The 17,569-nt window shown below is 41.9% G+C and overlaps 1 protein-coding gene across 1 annotated transcript in view; it reads right to left on the minus strand.

Annotated features, from left to right (window-relative positions):
• Nucleotides 1-882: 882 nt before the first annotated feature.
• The window catches only part of abtb1 (ankyrin repeat and BTB (POZ) domain containing 1), a 46,413-nt gene continuing 29,726 nt past the window's right edge, over nt 883-17,569 (minus strand). Inside the window, exons 9-12 of the mRNA XM_060835062.1 lie at nt 16,880-16,978; nt 13,481-13,648; nt 7,272-7,472; nt 883-3,349 (exon numbers count right to left, since the gene is read on the minus strand). Of these exons, the coding sequence (XP_060691045.1) occupies nt 3,143-3,349; nt 7,272-7,472; nt 13,481-13,648; nt 16,880-16,978 (675 nt within the window). The 3' untranslated portion in view covers nt 883-3,142. The remainder of the gene's footprint in view (nt 3,350-7,271; nt 7,473-13,480; nt 13,649-16,879; nt 16,979-17,569) is intronic.

A 17,569-nucleotide genomic window follows, 5' to 3' on the forward strand; every position in this document is an offset into this window, starting at 1 on the left:
TTATAGATTCTGGCTCTGGGTTACATCTGATGAGTTCTTGGAGCTGTAGAACACTGGCATAAACATACGGTTGGTGGCAGGTGGGTTCAATTTGAGGTGATGAATTAAAAACATCACACAAGTGTCATATTTGCCACAACACAGGAGCATATTTGTAAGTGTGACTTCCTTAGTGTATTGATTCCATTTACTAAATATGTCTAAAGATCATAGAATCTTTACCCTCTCACCCAGACCACCACTCAGTCCATTGTTTGCAAAGGAAATTTCAGCCATCATACAAATTGTGACATTTAAGTGATCAAACAGACACGATCAACTTAGTCCTCAAATGCCCATTGCATGAATTTGAATACCCAATGTGGACACAGAATCCCCCAGTGGGGGAGCAGGCCATTCAGCTCATGGACTCCACACTGACCCTCTGAAGAGCATCCCACTCAGGCCCACCCCATCCCTGTGACCTTGCATTTTCCATGGCTAATCCATCTAGCCTGCACATCCCTGGAAACTATACAGCATTTCTCATGGCCAATCCACCTAACCAGAGCACCTGGAGGAAACCCACACAGACACGGGGAGAATGTACAAACTCCACACAGACAGTTGCCCGAGGCTGGAATCAAACCCGGGTCCCTGGTGTGTGAGGCGGCAGTGATAACCACTGAGCTAACTGTGTCGCCCCAGTGCCATCCCAAACCGTTTTTACACAAGCCTTTTACAGTCAACAGGCCTCTATCCCATTGTATCACTCAGTCTTTTCAAACTGCGTTAAATGATCAGCAAATGGCTCCCAAAGAGGAAAACAGTTTTTTCATCCAGGAACACATACTTCACAGTTCATGCTGGTAACAACATATTGAATTTATAAATAACTGGGTTTATAACATTCATTTGCATGGAAAGCAGATCACACTACATTTTAAATGTGAAGCTATCCTGGCTTACCCTTGAATTTCATTGCTTGAATTATACCACATATGTAACAAATCTGCACTGAAGTGAACCTGAAGGAAGTACTGAATAATTAAATAAAAGTGCAACAAATGCTTTGATATGTAATCTGTTATCGATACACTAAAGGAGTCATTCTGATATCTTCAGGAACTCCGAATGCATCTGCTGCCAGATGGGCCAAAATAGTTTTATATGCACATAATGTATATATAAAATATATATTATATATGCATAGAGACATTAAATTAGCTAAAATAGTGCTATTCTCTAGCTGTTCTGTGATAACAAACAACAATCTTACAGCAATTAATTTCTGGCTTGAAGTATGAATTCACATTTTGTGAAAGATAGACTAAAATTAAACTGCACTGCAATACGTCTCTAAACACCAATTTTCTTTTTAAAAGAAAAAGACACAGTCTCATATTTTGAAAGCCCGCTCAGAATGGTATCTAAACAGACCAAAACTACATGCTCTGCAGCTTACTCTCTTGCTGGCTTCCCCAGGGAGGGAATCAATTGTAGCTTTTCTTGGTCCTGCAGCACAATCAGAGGTTTAACCACCGAGTTGGAGGTTTTAAATCGGGATAGAGACGACAAAAACAGATTTGTATACGAAGGGAAGCAAGGCAGGAAGGCCACTGGTGCCTTTGAGTCAGCCTCATCAGGTTGGCCGGGGACTGGACAGAAAGGGAGCCACCTGAAGTTACTTTCCATTCTGATGTCCCAGCTATGATTTTACTGGAACTGGTCCAGAAAAGGCTCCCACACAAAGGTGTGGTGAATAAGTGGGATCCACAGCCGAAACAATGGAAAGTCCAGATGCATTTTTACAGAAACAAACACAGGATGCTGAAGAAACTCAGCAGGTCTGACAGCATCCGCGGTGAGAGAAGCTGATTTAACATTTTGCGTTCAGAATGACTTTTGTTTCTCTCTTCACAGATGCTGCCAGACAGGCTGAGTTTCTCTGTGATTGTTTCAGATTTTCAGCACCTACAGTATTTTTCTTACATTCAAAAAGGGAGGCTGAAACTTACTGAGAAAGCAAGAGTATTACAAGGAACAGGAGGAAGTAAAAGGATGGAGCTGCACTGACTACAAACTGGCAGAATAGGCTCAAATTGCTTACTCTTGGCCCTATGCAGACGTCAGCAGAAAATCGGGGGCACAGAGCATGACAAAATCATTGGTAATCAGTCTAAGCACAAAATCAACTCAGAGTGGACGGAACATGGTTCTAAGAGAAAATATTGGGACAATATACCTTCCCCAACCCAGCCATTTAGCTTTTATTAGTTAAGTTGCAAAAGCCTACCTCCAGATTATAAAGTTTGCTACTTCTTCAGGTATTTTTAATCTATAGTAACTCTGACTCTAAAACAAGAGTCCCACAGAATCCATGAAAGCACAAAAAGATTAGCCGTGGAGCGCCCCAGTATTAAGACACAGCTCTTCAAGAGTCTGCCCACTGACCAATAGTCCTGTGACCCTCCTGCCTTGGTTGGTCAATGCATTGGGCCAGTTTGGTACTTATCCTGAAACACACATCTCCTTGGAAGCTTTTAAAAAATAGCAGAGAGCTGGAAACAGAGTTTGGAAAAAAAAAATCAGAACATTTTTGCATACATTCAGCAGGTTAGAAATTGACTGAAGGAAACCCAAAATAACAAACATTTCCGGTGACAGTCACAAGATATTCCGCCTAATTCTTCAACAGATATGCTGTGAGTATGCAGCTTTCTCAATTCAAACAATAGTTAAGATTCTTGTTTCATACTATCAGGAATTTAGATTCCAAAATTTGGTGACATTTTAACAGGGTTTCTTTGTGCTTTCTGATAAGTCTGTGGCCAGTTAAGGTACCTGCTAAGTAGCCAGAATTAGTCTGAATGATCCATGCATCAGGGATGGGAAGAATAAGAACTGCTAAGGAATAAGCACTATGTCAGAGGGATGGAGAGCACTTACATGAGCTCCACCTTATTGCTTTAAACCTCCATTCAGTGCAGGCAAACAAAATGGGACACTGTCTCTTGACTAAATGTCCTTCTTTCTTATCGCATTAAGATGCAGTCAAGTCCACAAGAAAGTAACCATACTGCCTGGGCAAAGCTCATTCTTCTCAGTGCTGCCCTCCAACATGATCTATGTAACTAGTCACAATGGAAAAGTGATTATTCTCTTAACACTCGAGTTCCAATCTAGCTAAAAGTTCTTCCAAAGCTTGCAGTTTCTGGTTAGCTTCCTCGATGGCACTATAAGTCTGCACATTGCTGGTGACATGGAAACGTATATCATCAACCAGGGGAATGGAGTCAGTCTCCTGTCGGGCCTCGACGGCTGCAGCATCCTCTTTTACCACTTCAGCAAACTCTTCCGATTCCACAAGCTACAACAGGACCAGGAAAACAAAAAAAGGTGATTAAAACAGATGCAAATCTTCCCATGTAAAAGCAGGACTGGAAATACTCATCAGGTCTGACAACATCTGTGGTTAGAGGAACAAGCATTAACATTAGAGATGCAATAGCTTTTATTAGCAAAATGGGAGGGGGTTCAAAAAAAAAAGGGTAGGCATATGAATGGCAAAACCATTGGAGGCTGGATGGCAGGGGGTTGCAGATATGGTCGTGTGGAACTAGCAATAAAAGATGGGTTCAGATGAGGTGTAAACGACAGAATGATGAATGAATATCTCTTGAAAGCAGATAACGATTTAGGCTGATACATGCAATTGCAAATTTTGCACATTTGTAAATGTTTGCCCCCTCACCATCGCTGTTAAGCTCTGAACTCAGGAAGGCACTACTCTCATCTCCAAATTCATGGCCCACTGCAGAGTCTGGAGTACATCCAGGCTGATATTTCTAGTCTGACATTGATTTAGTGGTACACCACTAGAGGTGGTGAATCCTGGTGAGACATTAAACTGAGCATATTCTCACTCTCTCAGGTGGATGTAGAAAATCACCATACCATTATTCAAAGAACAGCAGAGTTCTGGTGAATCCACGTCCTAATAAAAAAATCTTGTCAATCTTAATTTATTTGAGCAGAAAATGCTGAAGAAACTCAAATATCTGGCAGTATCTGTGGAGAGAGAAACAAATTCTAGTTCAAATTCTCTGAACAGTTACTAAGTCATATCAGACTCCAAATGTTCACTGTTTGTCTCTCCACAGATACCATCAGACCTGTTGACTTTCTCCAGCACTTTGTTTTTATTTTAGATCTCCCACACCTGAGTACTTTGCTTTAAAAATTTTCAGCCTGTTCAGCCTGAGATGCAATCAACAGTATAAAATGCAGGTCTTTGTAAGTATTAAGTTACATTTTGAACCCAAATAGTTAATAGTTCCAGTTCTGTGTAACTAAGGCACAGCTGGAAGTTTGCACTAAGTCTATTTGACAGTTAATCGGATTGAAAGGTTATAAGGTGTTAGGCAAGTAACAACACAATTTGTGGTGAAAGACATTTCTATTCTGGATCTAAACAGCCCACAAATAAGCATAATTTTCACTTTAAAAGGATACTCCATTTGTACGGCATATTCTGTCGTTAAATAACTTCCAACTATTGCAATAGCGTTTTTAGCAAGCAAACTCAATACTTTATAAATGTAATGTTAGTGCCAAGTACAATATACCCATCCAATTAACTACCTGATGCCGTGCCAGATCATAATGAAGACTGAACATACAATAAGCCAGTCACTGTAACTAGCCTCAGCTTCCCAAGAGACACAAGCCTTGTAGTGATAAGCATAATGAATGGAGTATTTAAGTTGATCAGTGAATATAGAATATGAAGAGGCAACTGCAAAGTTTTCAAAGCACAAACAAGGTTAGTGACTGGAAGAAGATCTGGCCTTTTGCTGTATAAATAGTCAGTAGCATCATCTGCTTTTTGATGGACCAGGCAAGAGTTTGGTTTGGGGCCCTAATAGCAATGAAGTTGTAAGTATTAAATAACAGGGCCAGAAATGTATGAATGGAACAGATGACAAGACAAGTAGCTCATTATGGGTCAGTTGGCAATTTTACAATGGAACTGAATCAATACCCCTGTTGAGTTCTTGTGTTTTGGACCACAATTTATGTAATCATGCATGGATTGTGGAAAGTCTGTGGTTGTTTTTGAGTGAAAAAGGTTTTTTTTTCCCTTGATCTAGGCATATTTGCTGAGAAGGAACGCAAGCTCCTCCAATGCCTCAATTAATACTGTTCTTTCACGGAATACTAATGCAGAATGTATTAACCTTTATTATCAAGCTTGAGACGACTCAATATGTGGCCGAGGATCTTAGGGCTGCAGACCTGCATTCCCAGCCTCTCCAAGGATGGAAAAGGTACTTGGGTGCAGCACTAAGTCAACCCAAGGTTTGTGGGCGGCACGGTGGCACAGTGGTTAGCACTGTTGCCTCACAGCGCCAGAGATCTGGGTTCAATTCCCGCCTCAGGCGACTGGCTGTGTGGAGTTTGCACATTCTCCCTGTGTCTGCGTGGGTTTCCACTGGGTGCTCTGGTTTCCTCCCACAGTCCAAAAATGTGCAGGTCAGGTGTATTGGCCACGCTAAATTGCCCGTAGTGTTAGGTGCAGGGATAAATGTAGGGGAATGGGTCTGAGTGGGTGCGCTTCGGCGGGTCGGTGTGGACTTGTTGGGCCGAAGGGGCTGTTTCCACACTGTAAGTAATCTAAAGCAGCTCCATATCAATTTAGCTGGTATCCATCGTCAGAAAACCAACCCTGGCCACTCAGATCACAGAAGCATGATAGGGTAGAGAAATTATATAGGTAATACGTTTGAAGATATCAGAAATAGGTCTTAGGTTCAGGACCGAAGACAAATTTAACAACACTCAAAGATGGCAATAACAAGCAGAGTAAGACAGACAGTTGAGACCAGGAAAGGTGATGGGGCTGAAACTGAGACGAATGAGACCAAATGATCATCTTCATTTGGAAGCATCTTTTGACCTTCCTTAATAGACAAAACAAGACTGCCTAACTAATGAACACAGCATTTCTCTATTCCTATCACAAATCAGACTGCTGCTACGTCATAAACGTCTGAAAAAACACAACACTTAATAGGACTGAAACTTTCACAAAGTTTTCCCAGGTTAAGCAACAAAACAACATACAGCAAAAAGACAGATTACATTACAACAAATGATCAACAAGTAAATGAATCAAAAATCCCAATTATCTCCAAGTCTCTCACTATCCTGACTTAGATAAAGGTCCTGCGAATGCCACTGGATCAGTACCCTGAAATTGGCAACCCAATGCAGTCATGAAAGCACAGGAATGCAATGGTTCAAGTAGAAGATCAACACCAAAGATAATCAAGAAGTTGCGAAATGTCCTTTTGGTCACAGCATGCCTGAACACTGAAGTCCTATACTATCAATGCACGCATCGTTCAATTCCTGTTCTCTCAATCATCTCTTCAACCTGTTCACATTTCAAATGCCCTTTCCTTGGTAACTCTTTCACAAATCTCCTGCCTTTGGGTGAAGAAGTTCCAGCTGACTCCCACTTTCTCACTCCTGCCTATGTCCTTGACAGCTCCAGTCCTTCACCACAATGAATAATTCACATGGAGGAAGTTTAATTGCTCAAACAATCTCCACCTAAAGCCCCTGCAAAAGGATTTCCTACAAGGGAAAATAAGCACAATTTCCTTAATCAGTGCAGATAACGAAACCCTCCCCACCCCAACGATCAGAACTAGCTGGAAGGTTTAACTCTTAAAAGGAAAATAAGGTTTGCGATCAGAACTATCCACTGTGCTGGGTATCCAGTATAGTTGGAATCTGACCAGCATCTTATACTTTAATCTTATAAAACAACTATTTTAAAAAATGATATTTAAGTGAAGCTTTGGTTTATAACTCTAAAATATATGTTTTTAAAAAAAGTTATCAAACACTATTCATTCTCACAACATCAATTTCTCAATCCTTTCGTTTCCCATGTTTGTTTTCAGCAGCCAAAAGCTCAACACATTTGGCAGCATCTGTGAAGAGAAATCTGAGTTAATGTTTCGAGTTTCTGGTGACTCAATGAACCTGAAACGTTAACTTTGACTGCTCTTCACAAATGCTGCTAGACCTGCTGAGCTTTTCCAGCAATTTCTAATTTACAGCATCCACAGTTCAATTTTTATTTTGTTTCCAGTGGGCCCCATGGTGTGAGTTACTCTGATTAGTTTGGATCAACAGGTCAGAGATACTTGCCTGCATCTCCTGGGATTATGTAAAGTTAGGTATCACATGTGACATTACCAGTCCAAATTAAAAATCACCTTTTCTATGATTTTAGCCATATACTCCGTGCACTGGTCTTCAAGTCGGGAAAGCCTGAAGAGCTTTGCGGTCTTCCAAATGTTGACTACGCTGTCCTCAGTCAGCATTGTTACAAGGGTCTTTCCACACAACCTCTTCAAGCCTGGCAGAAGGTACATGTCAGCTACGCACAGCACCTCATACACATTTTCTGGGGATAACTGTAAGCAAGAGAAAGTAAACAAAACGCTGTCAAGGTTCTGTAACACAATACATTTTGCAGTTTGTTTATTCTTTCTTTCCTTTTTGAAGGCTTCAGCTACCTACTGTTGTATGGCTCCACAGATGACATTAATGCCCAAGTGGTGTTCTTTGACAGCGAGAGGTACCTCGTTTACAGAACTATTGTGTGCTGGGAGCTAGTCTGGGACTGTTTCTAATCATTTCAGCAGCACATGCCATAAGAGAGGGCACTCCACACTGCCCTCTATCTTTCACAATCCAAGGATGGTCCTTACATTACCGACTGTTAACGTAACTCAGTGAAATTTGACTGATAATCTAAGCACGGTGCCTTTATGGTTGTGTTTTTAAAAACTGACCTGGACTGAAAAGGAGCTGCTTTAAAACCAGTGTTTGAAAGGGAGCTGCAGTTTTGAAAAGCAATTAAGCTGAAACCTATGGCAAACATCTTTTAAACAACTGTTTGAACAAACAGTAATCAAAAGGGGGAGTTACAAATGATTTAGAGCTGAGGGGCTGTACAGATGCAGCTCTGATTGGCCACAAGAAGTTGACTGCTCTTTGGAGTAGTTATCAATGACAGTGACCTTTTGCCTGCCAACGACTGTGTGCTTGGTTTTCTGGGAACTGAGCAGCTTGGAGCTGGGAACATGTTAAAAACAGAAAAGTTCAAGTCTTCCCCAGCTCAGGATTGAACTTTCTGCCCTGTCCAGTCAAACCCATTATAAATCTGAAGAAAACCAGCTTCTCTCTCTTCAACACTGCATAGAGTCATAGAGATGAACAACACAAAACAGACCCTTCCGTCCAACCCGTCCACGCCGACCAGATATCCCAACCCAATCTAGTCCCATTTGCCAGCGCTTGCCTCATATCCCTCCAAACCCTTCCTATTCATCTACCCATCCAAATGCCTTTTAAATATTGCAATTGTACCAGCCTCCGCCACATCCTCTGGCAGCTCATTCCTTACATGTACCACCCTCTGTGTGAAAAAGTTGCCCCTTAGGTCTCTTTTATATCTTTCCCCTCTCACCTTAAACCTATGCCCTCTAGTTCTGGACTTCCCTCCCCCAGGGAAAAGACTTTGGCTATTTACCCTATTCTTCCCTCTCATTATTTTATAAACCTCTGTCAAGTCACCCCTCAGCCTCCGATGCTCCAGGGAAAACAGCTCCAGCCTGTTCAGCCTCTCCCTATAGCTCAAATCCTCCAACCCTGGCAACATCCTTGTAAATCTTTTCTGAACCCTTTTAAGTATCACAACATCCTTCCAATAGGAAGGAGACCAGAATTGCACGTAATATTCCAACAGTGGCCTAACCAATGTCCTGTACAGCCACAACATGACCTCCCAACTCCTGTATGCAATACTCTGATCAATAAAGGAAAGCATACCAAATGCTTTCTTCACTATTCTATCTACCGGCAACACTACTTTCAAGGAGCTATGAACATGCATTCCAAGGTCTAGCTACGATTTTAATTGGTAAGTCAGAGGTGGAATTCCACCACAGTAGCATTGTGAGTCAAGCTACAAAAAGGTGGACTGCAGTGGTTCAAGGCGGCAGCTCACCAACACCTTCTCAAGGGCAACTAGGGGCTAGCCAGCTACACCCAGATGGCAAAAGCGATTAAATAAATAAACATATTAAAAGAAAACCAGCCAAAAGAACAAGGATCATCTCAGCAACACAGCCTGGGAATAAAGGCCACTGAACTGGCTTTCCAGTTTTCCCTCCACCAACAGCCTAATTTTCTCAGTGTGTGCAAGGATGATCTTATGAAGGGATTAGAGTTTTAATTAGTACAGGTTGTTCTCCTATGACTTGGTAGTTGTGTTCCTGAATAACTAGGAGAAAGTGAAGACTGCAGATGCTGGAGACCAGAGTTGAAAAGTGTGGCGCTGGAAAAGCGCAGCAGGCCATGCAGCATCCAAGGAGCAGGAGTGTTCCTCTACAACACCATGTTATAGAAAACTGCACAATATAAATAATGGGGCTTATGGAAAAAACAGGGCTAGAGGTGAGCTGCTAAAAATATCAGTAAAAATCAACACAAAAATAATAGCCTAACAACTGATAACAAACAACTGATAGCATAGTCTAAATAAACCTTTAAATCATATATTTTAATGAAATGTAACAGTACATTTAACAATAAAATCATTGATAATAGCACTGTACCTTTCACGAAGCACTTCACCAGAAGGCCCAGGAATAACTGACCACACAATGCCAGTGTGGAAGTCCAGTCCTCCTCAAGATTCTTCCCCAGTTCAAAGTAAAATTCCTTCTAAATGTAGACCACAATTCCCAGTTTCAAGCTAAGTTTCAAGACTTGCAGAGCTGATTGCATTCCTCTTTTAGCTGAACACACTGATGTTGCAGACAGAGGATCGTGAGGCTGCATTTTGCTGTTCAGCTAAGTACCTGGGATGGAATCGTGGAACAGCGAACGGGAGCTTGCTTTGCAATAAAAAAAATCTGCAAGTCACCAATCGCGTCACAGCCAAATCATGTTGTAGGAGAACTACCAGGACTGTTACATGCTGACAGTTTATATCTGTTTACCTGTAGTTAGTGTCTAATTACATGCAATAAATAGTAATTCCTGTTCAATACAGAAACCTGGTCTGTGCTTTCCATCAACCAGAGTGTGAAAGTTGGGGAAATTGAGGAACTTTGCTTACTTTATAAAATCTTTAACTTTTGTGATTACTCTGGGAAAATGGGTGGGGTCTTGGTTTTCAGTGCACTATCCCAGTGAGACATAACAAAAGCAGGTACAGAATAGACCTTACATCACTATGTGGAATGGATGTGGTAGTGTAGAATATAAAACTAAAGTAGATCAATTACAAGGTCATTTCCACTTGTCAAGCATTCTGAAACTGAATTTAGTCAACTTGATTAACTTGTGGGCTAGCTAGAGAGAATGACCATGAATGTTGCAGCCTTACCAAAAAAAGACAAAAGGACTAAATGTCCTTCAGCTGTAACATCTGAGACAAAATCCTCAGAGACAAAGTCTTGGTGACTTTGGTAGATTAGCCCAGCGCCTGAAAAATCCTTTTTTGTTTAGAAAGATACACTTTTGTGAATTTTGGTATAACAGCTGTTTTCAAAGCCAGGTCAATGACCTGGTTGACCTTGACAGGGCCATCACTCTCAAGAGCATCCTAGATTTACTGACAAAATTAAAATGCATATGGTGATTGGTATTCTCAATGAAGTCCCTTCAGCAGCCTCCCTCCAATTATGTAGCATCTGCAAAGTGTTTATTTTATTCAGTTATGAATTGTGGACGGCATTTACTGCTCAACCTAAATGACCTTGAAAGAATGGTCGTGAGCTACCTTTGTGAACAGTTCCAGTCGTGTGGTGTGGATACGTGGTACAGTGTTGTTAGGGAAGGAATTCCAGGACTTTGACCATGGGATAGTGGAGTTTAAGTCCAAGTCAGGATCACATAAGGCTTGGAGAGAAACCAAGCATCACTGCCTTAGTTCTTCCAGATGGCAGAGGTCACAGATGTGGAAGATGCTCTCGGAGGAGTCTTGGTGACTTGCTGCAGTTCATTCTGTAGACAGTTTACACTGCTGCCACTGTGCAGTGGTCAAGGAAGAGAATGTCAAAAGTGGTGCCAAGTAACAAAGCGTTGAGCTTCAAGCATTTGTAGAGCATCATTCTCTACGCTGGGAATGGAAGTAATAATATGCTTCCCCCAAAAAAGACTGGTTTTACTTCCTCTGCATCACTCCACCCCTTCCACCACAGCCTCAACTACTCACCTTCCCCAGTAAAGCAGGTGCACTTTCCATGTTTCTAGTACTGCCCTACATGCGTCCAATCAGTAGGCAAGTTCTCTTCTTCCCTTTCCTTCCTCTCCATCACTTCTCTCTCTCTCTCACACACACAAAAGTTAGTCGAATCCTCTTTTTCTCCAATCTATGGAATAGAATTTCTATAGAATTCTAGAGAATCCCTACAATGTAGGGACAGACCATTTGACCAGTTCACACTGACCCTCCGAAGAGTATCCCACCCAGACCTGTTCCCCCTACTCTATTTACTTTACATTTCCCCTCACCTACACATCTCTAAACATTATGGGCAATTTAGCATGGCCAATTCACCTAACCTGCATATTTTTGGATTCTGGGAGGAAATCAGAGCACCCAGAGGAAACCCATGCAGACACGAGAAGAATGTGCAAACTCCACACATACAGTCACCCAAGGCTAGAATTGAACCCAGGACCCTGGTGCTGTGAGGCAGCAGTGCTGCAGTGGTGCCCCACAACATGGATGCTGGGGTGAATGAAGAGTGATAACATTTTTCCCAGATAAATTCACAGAAGGATATGGAGCAAAGTTGGGTTAAAGGATTTCACCAACCATCTGATTAAAGGCAGGAATAAACCTGGAGGGAGTGAATGGGTTTCTTCTTTTCCTTCTTCCTTATGAGGCACACCACTGCAAACTTTCAAACTGGTATCTGTATATCTGAAGTTGGGCATTCTTAGAATACAATTTTAATTTGTACTTGCGTTGATCTAATTCTTTTTGTAGCTGTAAATTAATAAGAAGGATTTGCTGATGTTAATTGGTTCCTTAGAGTGACTGACACTGTCTTAATAAATGGGAATTGGGTTTCAAGTCAGGTCAAGTGCTGTAAACAGGCAATATATTCTAGTTCTCAATTTGAAAGCTCACTTGGGAGACTTTGAAATCTGCTTTGAAGTTCACAATGCAATATTGCTACCTAGTGGAAAATTCAAATCCTACACCCTGAAAGTACCACATTTCCAATATGGAAAAGCAAGCTTGCTGCATCGGTTTATCTGAGGGACACGGAACCGGTCTACTTTCTTCCTGCTCCCTGGTTTATGGCCATGTTCAGATCCTTGCAAATGGTCTACTATGACATTCCCAAACCAGGTCAAAATTGAGGGAAAAGCTTTTAACTGTAATGTTGTTTTAAATGTTGTGAATTCGGAGGACCGTGAATGATCAATTGTTCTCAAAAAATGAAATGCCTCGAGAGAATACACTGACATCCTTAGGATGCATCACTGGCTTACCCTGAAGTGTACTTCCTGTTGTGCCAGTCAAATCTACGCACAGTAAGATCCCACAAAGGGCAAATGGATGAACTGCCAATTAATCCGGGTTTGACGATTTGGTTAAGGAAGAGATGTTGGTCAGTACATTGGAAGAGCTATCTGCTCCTCTTTCATTTTAACCTGAGCAAGCAGGTAGAGATTCATTCAAATACTTCATCCAAAAGAGAGCGCAGGAGTCTGAGCTGGGATTACTTGCTGAAATCCTGGAGATGGATACATAACTACAACCTTCAGATTAATCAGACGAAGTGTTTGCAACTGAGGCAAGCTCAGAGACCAGACAAGAATACAGGAAGGAGGCTGACAGCTCAATGGCATGGTGTAGAGACTACAATCACTCCCTCAATGTCAGCAAAGTGAAGGAGCTGGTCATTGACTTCAGAAAGTGGGGAGGAGGACAAGCCCCCTGTCCGCATCAATGTGCTGACATGGAAGTGGTCAAGAACTTCAAGTTTCTAGGAGCAAATATCACCTACAATCTATCCTGGTCCATCCACATTGACACTACAGGCAAGAAAGCACACCAACGCCTCTACTCCCTCACAAGGATAAGGAAATTCAGCATGTCCACAATGACTCTTACCAATTTTTATAGATGCACTATAGAAAGCATCCTCTCTGGATACATCACAACTTGATATTGGCAGCTCCTCTGCCCAAGACTGCTAGAAATTACAGAGAGCTGCAAATACACCCCAGTCCATCACGAAAACCAGCCTTCCATCTATTGACTCTGTTGATACTTCCCACTGCCTCAGGAAAGCAGCCAACATAATCAAAGGCCCCCACCCCCCACCAATCCCCCACCTTGACCTCATAGCCAGAAAACATTTCTACTGATTTCTGCACTGAATCTTACCTCGGTATCATCACTGTAGATATAGTAAAGGACTCGGATGAAGATGTCCTCAGTCATGTTGTGGAGGGTCACCATGGGAATACTGGGTTGACTCTGAAGTTCCTCACTTTCGGAGAAATGATCCTGCAGCAGGGCTCTGAAATAATCACTACGACTGCAAAAAAATGCCTACAAGGGACAAAGACAAGATATCAACATCAACCTTACACAATCAGAGAGCTGTCGTGTTAACAACACAGGAGGTGATTCTTCCCATCATATTTGTGCCAACTCTTCGCTAAAGAGCCTGCCTTGCTCTCCCTGCCATACATCATGCGTTATTGGGGAAAACAGTAAACAAGGTTGAACTTCCTGATGCAGCTGAGAGCCTGTGAGATTTTAAGTGGTTTGCAAGATGGAGGACGAGGAGAAGCAGTCACTGTCAATGCACTCTTTGCAAAAAGTGAAATCATTGGACACAGGGTGCCTCCTCTCTGGCAACCGCAATGACATTTTAGCTGCAGTTTCCAACTCCAATTGTCACTAAAATCACACTGGGGGCTGCTCTGTGGTTCCCAGTGCCCCGCCTGCCAATACTCTCCCAGGCTGAAATTGCAAGGAGAGGCAGATCCACTGGGGAAACATCAACCACTGTAACACAGTGCCAAGACTGTCAATGGAGTGGACTGAAAATTCAATTCATTTTTAAATTAAACCGACACAAACTTGCCTTTCAATATAAAAACGGCCAACATGAAAAATAAAACAATGAGCTCAAAGAAGAAGCGTGAAGGACTGAAAGGTCGGAGTTTCCTTTGATAATAATGCTATTCATTCAGAATGTACCATGTTTTGTGCTGCAATGCAGGGGCTTGTTGACAGTAATGGAACACTTGGCAGGTCATGCCGTCAGGGGAATATCTGGGACCATGTTAAATATTGGCCACACGAGCTCTCAGCAGTCCTACATGTTCTGACCCAAGGGCAAGGTAACAACGCCTGAGGCAGTGCAGACATTGCCAGAGGAACAATCAAAGCACTGCACTCAGATGTGGAGAAAGCGAGGATTGCAGATGCTGGAGATCAGAATTGAGAGTGTGGCGCTGGAAAAGCACAGCAGTTCAGGCAGCATCCGAGGAGCAGGAGAATTCCTGATGAAGGGCTTATGCCCGAAATGTCGATTCTCCTGATCCTTGGATGCTTCCGGACCTGCTGTGCTTTTCCAGCACCACACTCTCGACTTTGCACTCAGATGTGTATAAGGACATATGCTTCCACTGAACTCACGGATTGAGCTGGTTTATGCTGGGCTAGTTTTGAATGGTAATTTCTTTAACAAACATGGTAAAGTTGGTTGCGCTTAGTTTCACAATAAAAACTGAAGGAACTGCGGATGCTGTAACTCAGGAACAAAAACGGAAGTTGCTGGAAAACCTCAGCAGGTCTGGCAGCATCTGTGAAGAAAAGTCAGAGTTAATGTTTCAGGTCCGTTGACCTTTCCTCAGAAAGGTTAAAGAAACCTGAAACGTTAACTAATTTTTCTTCACAGATGCTACCAGACCTGCTGAGGTTTTTCAACAACAACTACATTTAGTTTCACATTATTTATGCTTTTGTTTCGCTTAAATAAATATTTTTAAAGACTTCATGAAATGCAGGAGTCGCTGGCTGAGCCAGTATTTTGTTGCCCATCCCTTGTGTACTGGAGTTGAAAGTGAGGTAGTAATGGTGAGCTGCCTTCTTGAACCACTGCTGTTCACCTGGTGCAGGTAGATCCAAACAGCTGGTATGGAAGGAGTTCCAGGATTCTAACTCAGCAACTGAACAGTGACTTATTTCCAAATCAGGACGGTGAGTGGCTTGGAGGGGAACATGGAGGCGGTAGTGTTCCCATGTAGCTCCTACCCTGGTTCTTCCAGATAGTAATGGAAATGAGTTTGGAAAGTGCTGTCGAAGGAACCTTGGTGAATTTCTGTTGGGCTTCTTCTAGATGGTGGACACTGTTGCTACTGAATGTCGGTGGTGGAGGGTCTGAATGTTTGCAGATGCGGTGCCAATGAAGTAGATTGCTTTGTCCTGGAATGTTGTTGGAGCTACATCGACCCAGGCAAGTGGGTTGGGTTTTTAACGTTCCACATTTGTGCCTTGCAGATGGTGGACACGTTTTGGGGAGTCAGGTAGCGTGTTACTCACTGCAAGATTCCTAGCCTCTGACTTGCCCTTATAGCCAAAGTATTTTTACGCAGCTGGAGCAGTTCAATTTCTGGTCGATGGTAGTCGATAATGGAGGATTCAATGGTGGTGATACCAGTGAATGTCAAGAAGTGAAGGTTAGATCCTTTAATTGATACTTTAACCTGAATTCTTATACTAATATGCTGGTCATTATTGTTGATATTTGTGAAATCCTCTTTTCCAGCGAGTTGCTTACTTGCCCCTGACTAGATGTAGCAGGATGGTAGAACTTAAATCTGATCCAATGGTTGCCGAATCCCTTAGCCCTGTCTGACAGTTGTTGCTTGTGTTACTTGGCACATGAGTAGCTTTTTCTTGTAGCCTCACCAGGTTATTTTAGGTTTCCTTGGTGCTGCTCCTGGCATGCCATCATGTACTCTTCACTGAACTAGGGGTGATGGTACTGTAATGGTAGAGTGGCAGAAATTCTGGGCCATGAGGTTGCAGATAGTGCTGGAGGTAAAATTCTGCCCACAGCACATAAAAGATGCCCAGTCTAGAGTTGCTAGATTTGTTTAAAGTTTGTCCCATTTAGCATGGTGATAGTGCCACACAGCATGAGACAGGGTATTCTTAACGTGAAGATGGATCTTTGCCTGCACAAGATCTGTGCGGTCACTCTTACCAATACTGTCATGAACAGATATATCTGCAGCAGGCAGACTGATTAAGGTATGTTATTTCTTCTTGTTGGTTCTCTCACCACCTGCCACAGATGTTCTTTCTCCAAGGAAAGATACATCAAAAATATCAACTCATAACTTGCTTTATGTATTTTTTTAAAACTTGGTACAGAAATAAGCATAATTAAGTGAGGCACACTACATGCTAAAACAATTAAGTTGGACATATGCCTGAAGTAAGTTCAAGTAACATTTTGGAAAAGAATCAAACATTACAGGTAGAACAGTTTTTTTTAAAAAAAAAGTTAAGAATCACAACACCAGGTTATAGTCCAACAGGTTTATTTGGAAGCACTAGCTTTCAGAGCACTGCTTCTTCATCAGGTACGACCTGATAAAGGTGCAGCGCTCTGAAAGCTAGTGCTTCCAAACAAATCTGTTGGACTATAACCTGGTGTTGTATGATTTTTGACTTTGTACACCCCCAGTCCAACACTGGCACCTCCAAATCATTTTTTTTAAAAAACCTGGTTACGAATAGGCATTTTCAGATTTGGCGTACCTTGTGGCACAGGAAGATATAACCTTCGACTCGGAAACTCAAATCAGCATAACTGCTAAAGTTATCAGTGCTGTCGAAAGGCAGCTCACCAAAACCAACCTGGGGTAGGAAAAGATCAACATTATTTCTTTACGAGAGAAAGAAAAACACTGATGCTATTTTTCAAATAAGGGAAATACAATGTTGAAACTGGGTGTAGGACATTTTGCAAGGGAACTGTCTCTTACCAGGAAGAGTTAATCCCTCTACACTACACCACCAACTAAGCTGCGTTTCACAATCATACACACTGGTACATCTTACGATCAAACATTGTCACAATTCTAAAAATATTAAGTGCCTCACCATGAGCAAGATTTAGTCCAGTTCATTTCAATGGGGAAGAAAAGACTTTTTAAATATTTTGATGGCCTTGAAACAATTCAAATTTCAACTCATTTGCTAGAACTATAGATTGCTCTTTATTATGCTGCTGGCTTAGAGTCCTTCCAGGGCTATTCTATTCCTGACACAGTTATAATTTTTTGTTAAAACCTCACTTCTTTTCTATCACCTGTATCGAAATATATCAATCTAGAATTATAAATCCTTGTTGACACTTCCCAATGTAACAATACTATGGCTTTAAGATGTTATTGTAACCGGTTTTTTTTTTGAAGAGACATTTTAAGGCAGAGGTACTGAGCAGTC

This window comes from Hemiscyllium ocellatum, chromosome 14 (genome assembly GCF_020745735.1).
Source record: "Hemiscyllium ocellatum isolate sHemOce1 chromosome 14, sHemOce1.pat.X.cur, whole genome shotgun sequence".
NCBI lineage: Eukaryota > Metazoa > Chordata > Chondrichthyes > Orectolobiformes > Hemiscylliidae > Hemiscyllium > Hemiscyllium ocellatum.